Source organism: Eurosta solidaginis, chromosome 5, assembly GCF_040869045.1.
Source record: "Eurosta solidaginis isolate ZX-2024a chromosome 5, ASM4086904v1, whole genome shotgun sequence".
NCBI lineage: Eukaryota > Metazoa > Arthropoda > Insecta > Diptera > Tephritidae > Eurosta > Eurosta solidaginis.
The window spans coordinates 7821287-7842491 of record NC_090323.1 but is presented as its reverse complement, the minus strand read 5'-3'; the positions used below and the strand labels follow the sequence as shown (position 1 = coordinate 7842491).

The window sequence follows — 21205 nt, the reverse complement described above, 5'->3', positions numbered from 1 at the left end:
AGCTCTATTAACATGCAATAACTGAAAACATCACATTTGAATTTTTCAAGATTTGACAGCAGCTACAGGGTTGTATTTCAAAATATCAGGATACCAGACGTACTTGGCGGCCACCGTGGTGTGATGGTAGCGTGCTCCGCCTACCACACCGTATGCCCTGGGTTCACACCCCGGGCAAAGCAACATCAACATTTTAGAAATAAGGTTTTTCAATTACAAGAAAATTTTTCTAAGCGGGGTCGCCCCTCGGCAGTGTTTGGCAAGCGCTCCGGGTGTATTTCTGCCATGAAAAGCACTCAGTGAAAACTCATCTGCGTTGCAGATGCCGTTTGGAGTCGGCATAAAACATGTAGGTCCTGTCCGGCCCATTTGTAGGGAAAATCAAGAGGAGCACGACGCAAATTGGAAGAAAAGCTCGGCCTTAGATCTCTTCGGAGTTTATCGCGCCTTACATTTTTATTTTTTTTTAGATGTACTTGGTAACTTTTGAAAAGTGAGGTATCGCTATGTATCAAAAATCACGTATCTTAATTCATTACCAGTATTTACATACAATAATCTGTTTTTGCTAAAATCATGTGCACTTTTGATTTAAATATTTTAAAATTGTTGAAGTAATTATACCGTTGCTTCCAGGGAAGATTATCTCAGTTCAAATTGCGTCGAAGACTATCTCAGTTCGTTTTGTTTTTAAAAACTAACACCTTTTGCTTGTTTGCTAATTTTGTATTATTTAGTTTAATTTTACTTATTTTTGTATTATTTTATTTTATTTATTTTTGTGTTAATTACTTAGGTTTTTTTTTTATAAATTTTATAATTAAAAATAAATAAAATAAGATAAACTAGACAAAAAATAAAGTAAAATAATACAAAAATAAGTAAAATTAAACAAAAAAATACAAAATTAGCAAACAAGCGAAAGGTGTCAGTTTTTCATAAATCAAAACGAACTGAGATAGTCTTCGACGCAAATAAGCGAACTGAGCTAGTCTTCGACGCAAACAACGAACTGAAATAGTCTTCGGGACCCACGATATGGAATTTCATGACTACTGTATACTCCATGACAAAATTGAACATTAATATTACCTCCCCACGTATGTACTTGTATAGAGATTTTGATTTTCTCTTGTATTTTTTTGCTAAATCAGAAGGAAAATTGGTAATTTTAATATAAATTACGAAGTAAAATAAGAAGTTGAGAGACGAAGGAGGGATCTGCCCCCCCAATCCCCCCTGGATACGCCACTGCTTCTCGTCGAAGTATTATTTATAATAGCTTTCATTAAAATTTTTAAGTTCTAACTATATATGTATGTTGTTAAAGTTGAAGCCGCAGGTATCGGTCTTCAAACACTCTTTTAATAACAATGGATCAAATTTACTGTTAGGAACATTTCATTTATATTTCCTCAATTTAATTTTTTCAATTACACATGTTTCAATATTTTTATTAATATCTAAAAATAAAATGTTTCAATTCATTTTTTGTTAGAATGTTCTACATTTTGTATTTTCATTGATCACACACCTAAAACAAAACAGCGATCAACTAAAAAAATCGCAATGCTAAGAAAAAGTGAAAAACTGACAGCCTTCCCATATGCGCCAAAGCAGTTTTAATTTTTTACAAAGCCTTTCCCTAGCTGCTTAGTGGAGGTAGTATCAAATTGAGTATATAGTTCGGTATGTATTGAATTGGGAAGCCCGGTGATTCTCATAACTTAAAGATTTCAGATTTTTGAGTTACCTCTCTTTTGATCTAGGTGTGCGATATTTACGTATCTCTAAAAATTAAATCTTATTCAATAATTTCAGATTTTAAAATCAAACTTTTATGTGAAACACAATAAAGGTGATAGTCCACAAGCTCTGCTGGGCAAAGTTCGTCGGTATTGTGCTTCATCTATTATAAGTTTTTATTGATTGCGATGATCATTATTGATTTGTCAACATTTCGATGAGGCATTCTTATTAGTAACGAGATTATAGTTATATTTTTTAAAGCTTGTAGTCATTCAAAGAAAATATAAGAAACATTTTCTGGGACCGGCTTTAACACAGTGTAAATGTGCAACAAAATCAGGATCTGTCGGTGAAATGACACAACTTAGAAGGAACAACACATACATTCAACTTCTTTAAATTTCGTAAATTAAATTCTTCTTTTTTCTATTTTCAATAGTTAAAAAAAACTTCAATGAAGTTCTGAAACCCCATACAGAAAAAACTTTTAAAAAATCAATACGAATGTGTTAGACTAAAATTTATTGGACTACAAAATTGTATAATCAAAAAAATGTATTTCACTTTAAATAAAATCTTCTCGAAGTTTCGAATTTTTTCGAAAATGTTTTTGAGATTGTTTGTATATAGTGTTGTAACGGAATTCATAGAAAATAAAAGAATGTACTTAAATGACGGCTGTGTTAGGTGAAATCATTCGCAGATAAGTATTTCTGCTATGAATTTCGTGTTGTCGAAAAGAACATTTTAAATCATTTGATGTTAGATAAAGTCTTTGAATAAAGAACATGAAAGACCAGAAAGAATGAAAATGTAAATATGTCCCCTTGAAATATGCAATGTATTTTTAATATTGTCATATTCGAGGTTTTGAGAAAAAAAGATATATATTTCAAGCAAGAGCAGGTAGACTATGCCAACATTTTTTTTTACTTATCATACACAAAAAAATCTAAAAAAAATATACCTAACAGGATGAATCCAATGCCGAACTTCGAGAGTCAATCCCTATGCTTTGAAAGCTTAATTTAAAAAAGAGGAAAATTGCTTTTGTGCTTATGGAACAATCTCTACAAAAAAGTGGTTGGGTCCAATACCCAGTCTAGTGCTGCACAGTGTTTTATACTTAATAACTATTAGTTTTAAAGCAATTTGTGTACTGTAGAAATCATTTTTACAAACTAGTAAATTCATATGTACATATATTGATTTCTTGCCAACTCGCGCTGCACAAAACAAGATTTCTGCTACTCGATATCTCATTCATATATCCTCAATGTATTGTTGATTACCAGTATAGGATGCTATGAATTGATAGAACGAGCCGCCATGTGTTTTGGCATACAATGTTGCTACGCCCGCGATCTCTTCATTGCCATCTTCAGTGCGAGTGAGTGGAGCTGCATGATTACGCGAAGTTTCTTGATTATTTAAAACGAATGCAGGGTATAACTGGGTTTGATTCAAATGATATGTATTTTCATTGAGATTGCTATCAACCAGCCTTCCGACCTGTTTACTTCTCCCAAATCCATTGTCACTGTCTGTTATGTGGATTCTCTCGTTCTGAGTACTCCCACAACTTATTAGTGTACATTTTGTTGTGTTGATTGTTGTATACTTAGAAACTTGATTGTTATAAACTTTTTTGTTGTTATGATTATTAACGGTATTGTCGTTGTTTTTGTTATTGTTTTCATATGCGTTTAAAATGCTGCCTATGTGTTTGGCCTCGTTTTCTAGGGTTTGTTCACCACACATCTTTGCTGTAAGAAAAGTAGAAATATAATAAATCGTAATGAAGGCGAATTGCGTTTGCAATTTAAGTTTAAAATGACAATAAATCGGATGTGTTTTAATGCTTAGTTTAAAGCTGTTAAATATATGTGAATGTTTTTTTTTTTTTTAAATGCACAGCGAGCCAACAAAACAACAACGGTAACAAATTATGCCAATTCGTGGATAAGAATATGATTAAAAGTCGAATTTTCGAAGAACTATTTTGAATGGCACTCTAGAAATAAAGAGATATACAAGCTTAACCTAATGATTGTGACCGGTTTTGACTTTAAGGAAGAGATAAATTGTGCAAAACCGAGCATGCATTTTATATCATCTTTAATTGGCGCTTAACCGCCTACGCGAGTTTCATTATCAGAAGTAAACCAATTCTTTCTTCTCCACCTGGGGTGGCTTTCCGTAATTCGATATCGATCAAGAACGAGTATAAGATAATCGTTTTCGCTTTCCTTAACACAAATTGTCGACGCGTCGTATCGAATGTTCAATACAAACTGTTCGATACCGAATTAGCTGTCGAATTGCCTTTTTGAAAGGTATAATTTTATGCTTTGGTGATTATTTAGGGAATGGTTTTTTCTTTAGATATTAAAAAACAAACGGTATTTATAAATGAAAATATTTTGGTAGCTCCAAAAACTTTCTAAACACCCTTTAAAATCTGCAAACGAAAGAGGTCATACCAAAATACGGGAACTAAAATGGCATCATCGAGCGTTCGATATCGACTTGAAGTATCGAATCAACGAGTGTCGACTATCGAATTACGGAAAGCCACCCCTGTATTTTTCACCTTAGTGAAGTTCTGGGGTGGCTCTCCGTAATTCGATATCGAACAAAAACGAGTATCAAATGATCGTTTATGCGTTCCGTAACACAAAATCTTGTCGCGTCGTATCGAACGTTCCATACAATCTGTTCGTATGCTAGAGTTTTTAATGCTTTTGCGATTATTTGAGGAATAATTTTAAGCTAAAGAGTCAGCAAACAAACGCTTTTTCCTATTGAAATTAGTTTGATGATTCCAATATACTTTCGAAACACTTTTTGATACACGAGAAAAATGTACTCAAATTGAAATACGTAAACCAAAACTGTGTCGTCGAGCGTTCGCTATCGAATTAAAGTATCGAGCTAACGAGCGTCGACTATCGAATTATGGAAAGCCACCCCTGAGCATATCCGGTTGTAGATAGAAATACATTGGAAGAAGAGCTTTTTATTTACTTATAACACGTGCTACCTCATCAAGTTGTTGTGCTTCAATCAGCTGTACTGTCTTTATATCAGCTCATGATTGGCATTTTTGTATCTAAGCCCCTGGCGTTACGGTAGTTTTTTTAAAAAGAGTTTTTCGCTCAAATACTCCAAGGTCATTCTATCTTATTTCGCGAACGTACACAATTTTAACCATATTGCAGATGAAAGACATATAGAGCATGATATGGGTTTGACGAGAGAGCACTTTACTTTTCAATTGCCTACGCAGTGGGATTTCCAAACTAATATTATTTTCCTCATGTCAGCACTTTTAATATACATATTGTACTTTTGAACTTTCGTTATGCTGATCGAATTATTATATCCACCACCAAATTAACGAATGATGGATGGATGGCACCGATAAGGTCCAGTGAGTTTGACGGTGAACTTCAGTGCTTCGTAGAATATGCAAGATAGAGCGATATAAAGCAAGCTGATTCACAAAAAAAAAAAAAAAAAACCATATCATATAAGAGTGATGCTATAACAAAATCAACTGATAACAATATTTTAATAAAAAACGAAACAAGTAAGCTGTACTGAAAGTTGATTCAAAGAAATGATATATCCATTCCCAATTACCCTGGGTATATAGCGAGTTTAACTGTCACTCTCCTTCATACGTGTACATCGAATTGACGCAGGCTATGAGCTATACTTTGGAATAATCACCAGCGATTTCTAAGCGCATTGCGCCCATTTCAATGCAAAACGCACCACAATCGTTATGTTAGTCATTTGTAGTCGCAAGCAAATTCGAAATCGAAATCACCTATTCTTGACAAATTTCAGGAAAAAAATATAAATTATAATAAACTTCTGAAAATAAATGCGTTAATAAAAACTTTATAATTATGCATTGGCAACTTAATTGGTTTCATTGAAATGCTTTATTTGTAATTTCTTTTATTTTAATATTCAATTACTACATTTCCATATATAATTTTCATTTGGCTAAGTTTCGGTAGTTTAAGTTTAATTTAATTAAATAAAAATATTGCTCATTATTTTCATATAGTAATGCGAACGTAAGTAGGTTCATTGTATAATACATGATACAATATAATATATAATACAATAGTTATTTGTATTTTTTATAATATTTTTGTTAATTTCATTTGTTTACATTGATTCACATTTCTTAATGTTGAAAGCAATAACTTTTTATTCCTATATTACCCTGAATCCAAAGCTTAGCTATGGGACTATACAATTATTTCGTTGTATGTTCTTGGAATTTAAACACTCCTAAACATGATGAATTAAAAATGCGACCTCTTTAGTAAAAAGAACACAAGTTTTCTCTAACGTATGTGTATGTTCCTTATGGGTAAAATCAACCAAAATATATTGTTGATTCAAATCAACAAAAAATTAGTTCATCCAATGTAAGCCTAAAAAATATATACCAATATTTGCGGGGGCGATCTGCTGAGGATTTTTTTCTAATTCAAAAAAATTTTTTTCTAAAGATTTTGATGTTGCTTATTCCAGGCTTTCAATCAACCCAGAATGGCGTGACACGCCATCTACTGTCAAAATAAGATTTTTCCGTCAACTTTACAATAACAGTAACTGATGATATGACAAAGATTTCTCTGGCAAGATAGTCACAAGAACAAAGTAGCGAACGTAAGTTTCTCTTCTGTGTGAGATTGAGAATCTATCATTTTTACAGAATATTGTGACTTTGAGACAAACAGTTTTTCTTCTGTTGAAATGACTAAACAAAATTGTTTTCGTGATAAAAAGCGCGGTTGAATTAACCATAATGCGATAAATTTTACTGAACGTCTCTTAATTCAAGAACAACAATTCTGATTTGTTGATTTTACTTTCATTTCTTTCGGTATAACTCCCGAAAAAGGTTTCAAAAATATGTAAAGTACTACATACAAACGTATTTTCATAGCACGACATTTTGCCTTAGAAAGGATTACTCCGCTACGCTCTCTCCATGTAAAAATACGAGGGGTTCAAGCTATTTGAACTTAGTTTTGAAAAGTTCGCGCTTCTCAGACACTTCCTTTATTTTCGCTATTTCAAAGTATATTTCTGTTTCATTGGCCGTACATATATGAACCCAAAACAGTCGCGTAAATGTATCGGCATTGTTATATTATAAAAAATTTTATTTAGAAAAACCAATTATTTTTGGCTCGCCCTAATACCCATATACATATAACGTATTGACACAAGGAAATCCAATTAGCAGTGCAACAGCTGCATGCAGATAGTATATAAAGTTGTGACAATATTACCGTCAAGCTATGAATATGTACATTTTTATATGCATAAAAATGTATGCACATTAGACTGGGTTGGTTCCCATACAAAAAAAAATTGCTAATGTCCGCCCCTAAATTTAAGGATTATGTTGAGAGGGTTTCGGAAAATTTTTTTTTATAATTTTTTTTGATCCTTCGAAATACAGCCGAAAAGGGTTTTAAGTTGTAACTTGGTTATTTGACGTCCGATTTTTAAAATTGATATGTAATTATTTTAACCTTGAGAATTTTCACATTTCCGTTTAATGTCCTTTTAAGCTACGAAGTCGTTTTCACATGATTAGGTCAGCTAACAAAGTTGCACCCCCCCCCCCTTTTTTTTTTTTTCTTACCAAATGAAAGTACCAATTTACAACGAAAAAACCTTTTCGGCTGTATTTCGAAGGATCAAAAAAAAAAAAAAATTCCGAAACCCTCTCAACATAATCCTTAAATTTAGGGGTGGGCATTAGCAACTTTTTTTTCGACCCAGTCTAATGCACATTAAAGAGTTTCAGATTTTTTTTTCCTCTCATATGGGCAACAATTTTTTTTTTGCTTGAATAACGGTAATTGGAAATATAAAGCGTTAAATAATAATTTTACTTAAAACGCATTGGAGTTTTTGATTTCTCATTGTAAAACTCTTAAAGGAAAGGATAAACAGAATATTACCAACCTTTTTTTGTTATACTTGTTGTTCTACAAGAGGGTATCAAGTAAGCTTGGATTTAGAGCTATACATAAGTATACTTTAGTTCTTAGCATTTTGTGCAGAATCCGTATTGATACGAAAATATCGAATTGCTACATACAAATTTAACCACTCTAACATACAAATGTTTTACAAATGAATAAATACATAAGACTCTACGTTTGCTCAAAAAAGCTTCTTAGTCTTGCTCTGTAAGCTTTACGCTTCAATTACAAAGACCATTTAATTTTAATTACGTTAAGTACATTACATTTACCAGTTTACATATAAAATATGTACAGCGGCATGTACTAAAACATAAATATTGCAAATAAATCAAAAACATATGCATGAGTCCAGGTATTGCATCTATGTATTGTATCTGAGGTGGTTTGGTCATTACTAATTCTTTAAATAATATAAGTTAAATAAAAAAATTTAAATAATAAAATTTGTTTAATATTCATGCTAAAGGCAAAGGTACTCAGAGTTGCTTTAATTGCTTTTTATATGGTTTTTGTTACAACAAAAATAAAAATATTTCGAAATTAATACTTCGTAACTGTCAACATTTTTTTAAGTAAAAAAAATTCTTATATTTTAAATACTTAGTAACCTTATACTATTTGTATATGCACATACATTCAAATTCTGCGCTTGGCTGTTTTTTTTTAACATTTGCTTAAAACTTTGTTTGATAACTCGAATTTCTCTTGGGTATAAATTGTGCTAATCATAGTTTTTGTTTAAATTTATATTTAAATCATATGCGACAGTAAGCAACGACTAACATCCCGATTGGAGCGATGCAAATGACCTTGATAATTATGTTGTTGCTGATAAACAACAGTTGAAGGTGTTTGTATTTCATTTTGTTGTTGATAATTTTGTGCATTCATTACGTGTTGTTGCAGTTGTTGCTCAGCCTGCAATTGTGTTGTAAAAAAGTGTAAATTACTTGTATTAGTTGTTGTTGTTTGATTGTTGATATTTGCGGCGCCCATATTGGTATCTACCTGTTGTTGGTGTTGTTGTTGTTGCTGCAGCATTGTATCCTCTGTATCCATAAGACAAGCTTGAGTGCCAATTTGTGTAGAGGGTAGGGAAAAGAAATCTGCAAATTAAAACGAACTTATTTTAGATAACTATTGTTATATATTAGGGTGGAACAACAGGTTTTTAGTTTTGGTGGGGTTTGATTGCAATTAAACACACAAATTTTAAACGAAATTGTGATGAGAACCGAATATTTATGAAATTTTAATCTTGATATCTTATTTGCTCCAGTTTTATAAGAAAAATTATCTCCGCACCAAGGTTCACTTACTCATGGAACCTCCATACAGCCTGTCGGCATAAAGAGTATAATTAATATTTTTTAACTTAAAAAATACATTTTTGTACTTTTTACAAAATGTTCGAAAAACACAAATTGATTAAATCTTAATGTTTGTACAACAGATTTTTTTTACAGGAGTTTTTTAATATCGCGTTATCCATCAAATCTGTAAAACATCAACAAATAAGTCAAAACACCCTAATACATTACAATAAAAAAACGAGCATTATTCTACAAACCAATTTTTCTTTTACTCAGTTTGCACAATGCCCTTGCGATGCTCTGCTCACGTCAACTGATGTGACGGCATCAGCGAGAAGAGCTGCATGACCCAAATGTATATAAATAAATGCAAAATAAAATATAAAAAAAAACCGACTGAAATAAAAATATTTGACTGCTTTTTTTATAGAAGTACAAGTTTTTTTATTCGTGTTAACGGCTCCGTAAACAACAACGGCTGACGTCAACGCAACGCAGTGAACGATGGGACAAAATCTGCAATCGTAGACAAAAGTTGATAGAGCTTAACCAATAAATTGTACGTGCTTGATGTTACTAGTTTTGCGTATACTCGTATGTATCTGTCGTGACAATAAAGAGGAAACTTGGATGCAACTTGGCAATAAAATTGATGTTTAAACCACCGCCGCCGTTCTGTGATGGTAGCGTGCGCCACCTACCACACCGAAGATCCTGGGCAAAGCAACATAAAAAATTTTAGAAACAAGTTTTTTCAATAAGACACTTTTTCTAAACTCCGTCGCCCCTCGACAGTGTTTGGCAAGCACACCGAGTGTATTTCTGCCATGAAAAGCTCTTAATGAAAACTCCTCTGCCTTGCAGATGCCATTCGGAGTCGGCACAAAACAAATAGGTCCCCGCCAATTTGGAGGAAAAATTAAAAAAAGGAGCACAACGCAATTTGAAGAGTAGCTCGGCCTAAAATATTTTCGGAGGTTATCGCGCCTTACAGTTTTTTTTTTTTTTTTTTACCACCCACCTATGTATATCTACGTTATCGTCTAATGCTAAGCGCTTTGTATGTATTGACTTTATTTGCATGTTGAACAGCTCTTTTGCCCGAATCGACATTGATCTCGGCTGCAATATCAACGATTTCCAATATTTACTGAGAATTGCTTTTCAAGGATAAGTCGATCAAATAATATTTCCATAATAGGACTTTTGAACGTCAAGCTGAGGCAAATAATAGTCCTTAAAATTTAAGGAAAACTTTTATGGAAAACTTATGCTCAGTAATTTGACTTCAAACTCAAACCGTTGAGTGGGTCAAAAATACTCAACGGTGCATTCAGAAATATATCACTCAACATTTGTATTCGCTGAAAGGGCCAATTGCATAATTAAACAAATTCCGAAAGCTATAAAAAAACTAGAGTTAAAGTATTCATTGAAGTTTTTTTCTAAAACTAAGGGACTGAAATAAAAGAAAATAAAGTAATAATGTGTTTATAACTTTTGCTGCTATTCTATATCAAATACATATTTCGTTTTATTGATTTCCGTATTTTAACTTTTTTCTCCGCAAACCAAGTCACGTGGCCCATAGTGCAACGTTTACAAATAGTGCTTTTGTACTCATAAATACTGGTCGCATTATAAATGTACGGTAAATGCTTAATTAATGACTGACCAATTGAGGTAGGCAACTATTATGTGCATATGTGTATATATATGGACGTATGTATGTAAATAGAAAATGTAGTAATATTTTGTTTTTTTACAAATATGCAAAAACTAAAAACAAATTCAATGTCATATTGCGAGATAAAATATTGACTTAGCTGCACGCTATCAATTCTTCAATTGCATTGTGACAATCTGTTTGTGGGAGCGGCGCTTAGGGTGCAAAGTAAAGTGGGTATCATAAATCGAAAGTTCTAATTATGAAATTGTGACTTTGATGCAAAGCACGAAGTGCGATATAAGCGCGTGTTTTGCTTTAAACAAATTAACAAAAAAAAAAATGTTTTAATATAAGATTGGTGTTTGTTTTATAAACAAGGTAAAAAAAATATACCGATATGTTAGTTTTTGTAAAAAAAATTCTCATTATTTGAGAGTTTTCGAATGACCAAAAGCTATTTGAACCATTGGACCGATTCGACAGATATTTTAAATATCTACCTAAATGATTCAAGGGGTTCCCAGTGCAAATTATAGCTTTTCTGTTTCTGCAGTTTCTGCAGCAGGCGAAGCTTTTGCAAACGGTCTAGCATCACTGCAGTGCAAACTTTTGTAGTATATTTTTTACAATACACTAACAAAACACACGCCTATGCATTTCCTTCGCCATTGCAAATACGAAACATCAAAGTCCATAGTTTATTTTTTCAACATTGAAAATCAGATTTGTATCTGCCAATACAAAACTAAATGTGAAAAAATTTCAAAATTAAAAGTTGCTCACCATCCGTAGCTTTTTTTTGCTATGGGATACGTTTCCTATACAAATGCACACAACTCTGAACTTCTTTAATATCATTGTTGTAAAAGTGGAAGTATTAAAAAAAAATGTTATACCGGGAAAACGTTGAGTTTTCGGTTATGCCGAGAAAAATGCAGTTGTTTTGTTGAGAAATTGCGACATTATGAGTTGGGTGTTTGATATTACAGTGTGAATTGATGTTTAATGGAAAGGTTAACATTTACAGGTATCGAATTGCGCACTGACTCAATTTAGAAAAAAGTAACTTCTGCGGTTATATCGGGAAGCCACAGATATAAGTATATAATAGAGCTCCCAAATTGTATCTACGTCGTTTTTGATAAAGCATCATACTGTTTTCACACAGACGGCTTATTGAATAATAAAGGCAGTTTTCTACATTAAGACGCTTATTGAGCTCAATCTTCCCTACAAAATTCGAATCTATTATTATTTCATTAGTAGCTAATCGAATACCTAATGAAGACAAAAGCACAATGCAACTCTGTTGGCAGCGTTCCGCTTCCGTTTCCGCTTCTTAGTTTTCAAAGCAAATGTCATTGTCTGCATGGCGGAACGATACAAGGTGGCCGCATCGAACAGCTGATTATAACCTTTTTTATTTGATTTGATACATCAACTACCGGCGCAGTACGATTTTGACATTTGTCCATCGAATTTGCAAGTACATGGAATTTTTTTTGTTTGTAGGTATCTCACCATGCTCCCACCTTGTATCGATCCGCCATGATTGTCTATCTCATCCTTCATACTAATCGAGCAGTTACTTCTGTGTGAAAGCAAAAAATTTACGATTTCATTATCAGGTGAAATGAGATCATTAAGTTTCTGTGTGAAAACAGTATCAGATAAGCAAATATTCAAATATGTATATAATTAAGGCTAATGGTGATGCTTTTTCTTATTTTTTTTCTGAATAAATTTGTTTAATTAAACAAACATATACATATATATGAAAGAAGCTCGGCCTAAAATCTCTTCGGAGGTTATCGCGCCTTACATTTTTTTATGTATATGAATTCCAATCCCTATTGATTGACTTTTCTAAAAAAATTTATAAATTGATAACACAGCTCATAAGCTGACTAAGTGAAAAAAAAAAATAGGTACTGTTAATTTGAACATTGTAGGAAAACAGTAAATTATCTTATCATTTTTAATGTCGTGCCTCCCTTTGCTTTCATAATGTCAACGAAGTACTCTCGATGAACGCTAGCTCTACCGATAATCGAAAAAATAAGAAAAAAAAAATACAAAATTAATTTTAACCAAACTATTTAAGAGGGGAGGCACCAAAGCAGAAATATATGTACATACACAAAAGTAGGTAGGTATCAGAGATCTGCTTTGAGTACTAATAAAATTAGTGCACTTAGTAATGAGCCAAAATATTGTGTCTAAATGTGTACTTAGTCAAGTACAGACAAATACTATGAGTGATTAGCACATAAAATAGAAAATACATACGAGTGCCGCGTAATACTAGGTTCAAACACACACCAAATTGGCAATTTATACTATTTGGGCAATTTATTACGCATTTTGTCATATAATAAATTGTAATAATAAATTGCCAATTTAAAAAAAAATTGCGTAATAAATTGTTTCAAACTGCAAATGCAACATTGTAAAGTGTGTTTTTTGAGTATACTTAAACGTCAGTTACGCATGGCTGAACTATATGGTTGGCTCATCTCATCAGCTGATTTTATGTCTTTCAATTCACTGGAGTAGGGATTGTCAAAAGAAGATGGCAAAATCAAAATGAAACCAAAACATTGAACATATTTTCTTACAAAACACAAAAATTTCAAAGTTTTATGTTTTCATTCCATTTCATCCGCCTAATAATGTGCGTGTTCATTTTGAAAGTCTGAACAAAGGTATGTTCTTGCTGTAGCGATGAGCCAACCAGCTATCAAATTACTATTCTGCAAGCTAAATCGAGTTGTATGAACAGCACCCAATTCAAATCGAAATTTCCTCAATTTATTTTTCTGTTTGAACATAGTATAACACATATGTCTCATACATATATGACATTGTTGAGTATAAACTGATGTCATAGTCGCTTTAACTCAGTAGCACGTTGATTTCGGGTGTAATACACTGTATACTTCGTTTATCATCGGTTTCACTTTGGCGCTGTATTCAGTTTAGTTTCGTGTACATCGTTGTGATGCTAGCGTCAGAAGACTGATATGACTTTATTCATTTTATTGCACTGTTAGTCTTACTTATTCCAATTAGTGTTTTCGTATAATTGACTTTCTTACTCAATAAGACAATTGAGTACTGAACTGCTTCGTGGCTTATGAGCGGTTATTCTGAACTTCTTTAATATCATTGTTGTAAAAGTGGAAGTATTAAAAAAAATGTTATACCGGGAAAACGTTGAGTTTTCGGTTATGCCGAGAAAAATGCAGTTGTTTTGTTGAGAAATTGCGACATTATGAGTTGGGTGTTTGATATTACAGTGTGAATTGATGTTTAATGGAAAGGTTAACATTTACAGGTATCGAATTGCGCACTGACTCAATTTAGAAAAAAGTAACTTCTGCGGTTATATCGGGAAGCCACAGATATAAGTATATAATAGAGCTCCCAAATTGTATCTACGTCGTTTTTGATAAAGCATCATACTGTTTTCACACAGACGGCTTATTGAATAATAAAGGCAGTTTTCTACATTAAGACGCTTATTGAGCTCAATCTTCCCTACAAAATTCGAATCTATTATTATTTCATTAGTAGCTAATCGAATGCCTAATGAAGTCAAAAGCACAATGCAACTCTGTTGGCAGCGTTCCACTTCCGTTTCCGCTTCTTAGTTTTCAAAGCAAATGTCATTGTCTGCATGGCGGAACGATACAAGGTGGCCGCATCGAACAGCTGATTATAACCTTTTTTATTTGATTTGATACATCAACTACCGGCGCAGTACGATTTTGACATTTGTCCATCGAATTTGCAAGTACATGGAATTTTTTTTGTTTGTATGTATGTCACCATGCTCCCACCTTGTATCGTTCCGCCATGATTGTATGTCTCATCCTTCATACTAATCGAGCAGTTACTTCTGTGTGAAAGCAAAAAATTTACGATTTCATTAGAAGGTGAAATGAGATCATTAAGTTTCTGTGTGAAAACAGTATCAGATAAGCAAATATTCAAATATGTATATAATTAAGGCTAATGGTGATGCTTTTTCTTATTTTTTTTCTGAATAAATTTGTTTAATTAAACAAACATATACATATATATGAAAGAAGCTCGGCCTAAAATCTCTTCGGAGGTTATCGCGCCTTACATTTTTTTATGTGTATGAATTCCAATCCCTATTGACTTTTCAAAAAAAAATTATAAATTGATAACACAGCTCATAAGCTGACTAAGTGAAAAAAAAATAGGTACTGTTAATTTGAACATTGTAGGAAAACAGTAAATTATCTTATCATTTTTAATGTCGTGCCTCCCTTTGCTTTTATAATGTCAACGAAGTACTCTCGATGAACGCTAGCTCTACCGATAAGCGAAAAAATAAGAAAAAAAAAAAAATACAAAATTAATTTTAACCAAACTATTTAAGAGGGGAGGCACCAAAGCAGAAATATATGTACATACACAAAAGTAGGTAGGTATCAGAGATCTGCTTTGAGTATTAATAAAATTAGTGCACTTAGTAATGAGCCAAAAAATTGTGTCTAAATGTGTACTTAGTCAAGTACAGACAAATACTATGAGTGATTAGCACATAAAATAGAAAATACATACGAGTGCCGCGTAATACTAGGTTCAAACACACACCAAATTGGCAATTTATACTATTTGGGCAATTTATTACGCAATTTGTCATATAATAAATTGTAATAATAAATTGCCAATTTAAAAAAAAATTGCGTAATAAATTGTTTCAAACTGCAAATGCAACATTGTAAAGTGTTTTTATTGAGTATACTTAAACGTCAGTTACGCATGGCTGAACTATATGGTTGGCTCATCTCATCAGCTGATTTTATGTCTTTCAATTCACTGGAGTAGGGATTGTCAAAAGAAGATGGCAAAATCAAAATGAAACCAAAACATTGAACATATTTTCTTACAACACACAAAAATTTCAAAGTTTTATGTTTTCATTCCATTTCATTCGCCTAATAATGTGCGTGTTCATTTTGACAGTCTGAACAAAGGTATGTTCTTGCTGTAGCGATGAGCCAACCAGCTATCAAATTACTATTGTGCAAGCTAAATCGAGTTGTATGAACAGCACTCAATTCAAATCGAAATTTCCTCAATTTATTTTTCTGTTTGAACATAGTATAACACATATGTCTCATACATATATGACATTGTTGAGTATAAACTGATGTCATAGTCGCTTTAACTCAGTAGCACGTTGATTTCGGGTGTAATACACTGTATACTTCGTTTATCATCGGTTTCACTTTGGCGCTGTATTCAGTTTAGTTTCGTGTACATCGTTGTGATGCTAGCGTCAGAAGACTGATATGACTTTATTCATTTTATTGCACTGTTAGTCTTACTTATTCCAATTAGTATTTTCGTATAATTGACTTTCTTACTCAATAAGACAATTGAGTACTGAACTGCTTCGTGGCTTATGAGCGGTTATTCATTTTACGAAGCATGACTATGTAAATGTATGTTAGTGGATATAAGTGCTTGATGTTCTTTGTTGCATACGCACTAATACTCATTTTTTGATTAGCCCACTAATAACCTTAAAGATGAATAATTGCAGCTCACTGGTAGGTATACAAGGTCCAGTCACTGATCAGTAACTTATCGTGAACGCAACAATTAAACATTAGTACTTTCGCTTTATCTAAATTAATTCTACAGTTACACTGGCCTCTGAGTCATTTGAAAGTTTTAACATGCGCCTCATTCGTATGTGACTTATCGGCTTAAACGCCCGAAGTGGTAGGGTTAAACTCTAGTCAGCATTAACTGGAGTTTAAACTCGCACTGAAAAACCGGGCCTTGAACTTAGGTGAGCCATAAAATGTTACGTTCGCGAGCAAAGTGGGAAGCTGAGCTGAACTTTAACGTTTGAATTCGCACCCGCAATGGACTCCAAGCACAGAAATTAAGACTATGAAAACTTGTTTTGCTTCTCTTGTGGAATTCTTAATTTGCAATTGTATTTGATATTTGATGCAATATGTATGTATTTTCACTGGTAAATAGTCATACCTACTGCCAAACTGGTCAGCAAAAATAACCAAACAAAATTGTTTATATTTATTATAATATTTTACATTTGCATCAATTCTAAATGAATTGCAAATATTTGAAAGACCTTGAAATGTTACATCACCCCCCATTTAATAAGCTGATTTTGCCGTTTAATATATATGTGTCATCAACTCATAAAATTTGGTAAGCTCATTGCATTTCTAATTAAAACTATTTTTAACAACAAAACGTAAGAAATGGCAGAATTACATTTCCAAGGTGAAATTAAATTGAAAATTTCTAGTTAACCCACTTTAATTTCTCAATTACCTAAAATGTGCCGAAAAAACACGATCAAAACGAAAGAATCAGACGCAAGATGACACAACACAAAAATAGTTTTGTTTCCAAATCAGCAAAGAATGACGGAAATTAGTTCCTCCATTTAGATGGATAGATTAACATTTATACAGTGATAGTTTATGGTTTGCTGGGTGTGCTTTTTCCTAATCAATGAATTGTAGCGTGGCGTGAAAATGCATAAAATTTCGAAACCTTTTTCGGGTTTATTTTTCAGCGTTGTTACATAAACGCTGGCGTAACATAACGTAGTATTCACATTAGGCTGTGTAGATTTTTTAAATCAAAACTATGAAATTTCGGAACTTGTGGTTCGAAAATTTTTAATTCTTCCAGAATGCATAGTAATGAGGAAATACAGTCAAAAAGGAAATTATCTCTAAGGCTGGTGTTTTCAGTGCGAGTTTAAACTCTAGTTAAAGTTGACTAGAGTTTAACCCCGCCACTTCGGCCGCTTAAGCTGAGATGACAGCAAAATTTTTTGTTATCGAACAAAGCGGCAAGGTTAAATCTTAGTGAACTTTGACTAAAGTTTGAACTCGCACTGAAAAACCAGACATAAATCAAAGATATTTTAGTATTATAAATATTTTTTATTATTTGAGAAAAAAGAAAAATATCTAAAAATGGCTTTTTTCTGAGCCAAATAAAAATCTCTAAAATAATTGATATTTTTCAGCGAAATAAAAGAAAAACGAAAAAAAATCGTAATTTTTCGAGCGCGCACAAAACTCGAAAGGTAACTGTTGTTTTTTGAGTGAAAAATAAATTTTAAAAGCGATTATTGTAATAAAAGTTATAGCAGTTACGATGCACGGATGAAATACAAAAAGTTGTCAGTAGCCATCAAAAAGCAATATCGAGACAGTACTTTTGACAAAATGAAGCTCTTTACCTACTTTAAGATTCCAATATACTAAATCTTCATCGAGTATTCTGAACTTCGGCCCCTGTACGAAACGCTTTAACATGTTCCAATGCGACCCAAAATTTACCAGTGCTATTTTTGACCTTTCTTTTACCCAGAAAACACAGTTTCTAACGTTAGAGAAATCTTGTGATTGCAATGCGTCCCCAATCGAAAACAAGGTCACAGTTATCGACGTGATAATTAAAATAAGCAAGTGAAAGTGATCAAAAAAAAAGTTAAATAGGGAAAGTGTGCTATTTGACTGGCATTATGATAAAAACGTGTCCTCATCCATGCCTCAAATCTAAATACTGAAGGAATGACAGCGAAAATTTGGTTTGAATTATTATAAGAAGCCTTTGATTTATATTTATATTAAGTGTATAAGCGTATAATCCATTAAAATTATTTGAAATAAAAAATTAAAATTGAAATGATTTAAAAAAATTTAGTTTAATTTAATTACGCATCAGTTTGAAATTCACATTAGATATCAATTAAAACTCGACTTTCGAATTCGATTAGAATTCTAATCTCTTCCTCAATATCGGAACAAAGTCCCCCTTTTATCGAGAGTGCTATAATATTCAACAGTTTCGCGAATGCTTTTCTGATCGTCTACCTTACAAATCAAATGTCTGCTGGACACCGTTTGAGGAGATAAGACCAGAAAAATTTGTTTGTTTAATTTATATACAAATAGCAGTAAAATCAACTGAATGACGGAGGGGTCAATTCAGACGAATTTTTTGTCAATTTGGCACAAATTGTGGATTCTGAATTGACTGTATCCAGATCACAAGGCTATTGATATGACAGATATTTCTGTGACACCGTGAGCGTGAGAAATTAGCTAATCCACTAGCATAATATTAAAATGATCAATGAAATGAGTTATTTTTACAGAAAAATCTTGTTGATTGAGAATCTGTCATATTTACAGAATATTATTAACTTGAGACTAAAAGTTTCTCTTCTACAAATAAATTTTGTTTTCTGTTCAATTAACCATAATACGATCAGCTTTACCGGATGTTTATTAATTCCAGTCCAAAAAAGCCGATTAATTGATTTTAACTAGCGTATTTCTTGTGGTGAAGGGACCACCCTAATGTACATACATAAATGTGCATGTATTTTTATGTGTTGTAACTAACACCTACAAAATTGAGTAAGATTTAAATTTATGCTCACGTACACACTATATATCTACATACATAAGTGCATACGTAGTGTTGGTAATTTTCCATGAATAATTTTTTTGGCTAAGCAAAGGTTAATGTATGTTTTTTTGTGATTATTTTCTTAGTTTTACGAATAAAAACAAGATTTATTTTGTTTTGTTGATTTTCGACAAGTTGGTTGATGGCTATTGGAACGACTTTCCGTTGCCCCTGTTCAAACTGTGTATGTTATTTATTCAAGGGTTAATTGTTAATGGACAAGTGAAAGCACAAAAATTAAGTTAAGCACTGAATGATCCAATAAACGTGGGAATGAAAATGCATACGGACATAAGTCACTACACACTCATCATCTTGTGTTCATATGTATGTATGTTGTATACACATTATTCTTGACCTCAAGATTGATTACCAAAATAAACAAACTGTCCCCTACGACAACACGCTCCCAAAACCCCGCGCTGGACTATATTAACATGCATACACACATGGACATGTAATGTAAACACACGCCGGCAGTCCAATAGACAAAATACAACACACCAACTTATGTACAAACAGTGCACAAAATCTATATAAAAATCAAATTATGTGTGGCTGTGTGTTACCTATGGAAACGTATTTCCCACACTTCAATCATCACCAATTTTGGCTATAGGTTCCCTCAATCAACACGAAGGTTTTAGGCTGAAAATAATTTCGATATATAAAAGAGGCGTGGCACCTCCCATACATATGGAATCTTTGGTACTACATAACTATGAGGGTATACATACCAGAACATTGAAATTCAGTAAGGAGTTATATGAGGTCAATCCCTAACACCACCAAGAAAATGTGGAATTGGGAAAAAGAGGGCGTGGCACCTCCCATACAAATGGAATATATTATACTGCATATCTCTGGATATAGTAATGTTAGGATAATGTAAATTGGTAAGGAGCTATATGACGTTAAGTCCTAATACCTCCAGTAAAATGTGGAATTGGGGAAAAAGGGCGTGGCACCTTCCCTACTAATGGGATTTTTCAGAATTATGGCTGCCGTACTTAGATTATTTTAACACCTAAAGTTTGACTGCATTGTTGAGTTTGGCTGTTATTCCTTTTGGACGTTCAGTAATATGCCGCCGTTAAAAAAATTTGTATAGCTTCAGTCTATCTACATCTTCTATAAAAATCAATTTCTGTGTGTGTGTCCCTATGGAAACGTATTTCCCACACTTTAATCATCACCAAATTTTGGGTATAGGTTCCTACGATCAAGACGAGGGTTTTTCATATTTCACGATTAAGAATTTTAAATTAATTTTTTTTTTTTGGCTATGCGAACGAGCAATCTTAGCTCCCAAAAATGATCATGTAAACAAAATCAATGATCGCATTCAAAACCAAATTCCTGGTGAAGTGACGAAATATAAATCGATCGACACAGTTACAGATGAAGATCAAATTGTGAATTATCCACTTGAATTTCTAAACTCTTTAGAACCACTTGGAATGCCTGCGCATATATTAACTTTGAAAATTGGTTCACCAATCATGCTTCTTCGGAATTTAGACCCACCAAAATTGTGCAATGGATCCAGACTTTGCGTCAAGAAATAAATGCCGAATGTAATAGAAGCCACAATCATCAGCGGAAAAAGCAAAGGTGAAGATGTGCTCATAATGGGATCCGTAATTATTCCTACAGATTTGCCATTCATTTTTAAGCGCTTACAATTACAATCAACGAAGCAAAAGGACAATCGCTTACTGTTGCAGAATTAAATTTAGAGAGTCCGTGCTTTTCTCATGGCCAGCTATATGTTGCTTGCTCTAGAGTTGGAACGCCAAAAAATTTGTTTCTTTGCACCGAACGGAAAAACCAAAAATATTGTGTATCCACATGCATTACATGTTTTACACGAAAATTACACCAAATATGCGTATAAAATTCAATTCAATTTACAGAACAATAAACTA

General features: G+C 32.8%; 1 protein-coding gene across 5 annotated transcripts in view; it reads right to left on the bottom strand.

Moving 5' to 3' along the window:
- Positions 1-1383: 1383 nt before the first annotated feature.
- LOC137253243 (putative uncharacterized protein DDB_G0286901) overlaps positions 1384-21205 on the bottom strand; it is a 130916-nt gene continuing 111094 nt past the window's right edge. For all 5 annotated transcript variants that reach the window (XM_067789814.1, XM_067789815.1, XM_067789812.1 and 2 more), the window contains exons 3-4: positions 8732-8887; positions 1384-3515 (exon numbers count right to left, since the gene is read on the bottom strand). In XM_067789814.1, the coding sequence (XP_067645915.1) occupies positions 3013-3515; positions 8732-8887 (659 nt within the window). In that variant the 3' untranslated portion in view covers positions 1384-3012. The remainder of the gene's footprint in view (positions 3516-8731; positions 8888-21205) is intronic.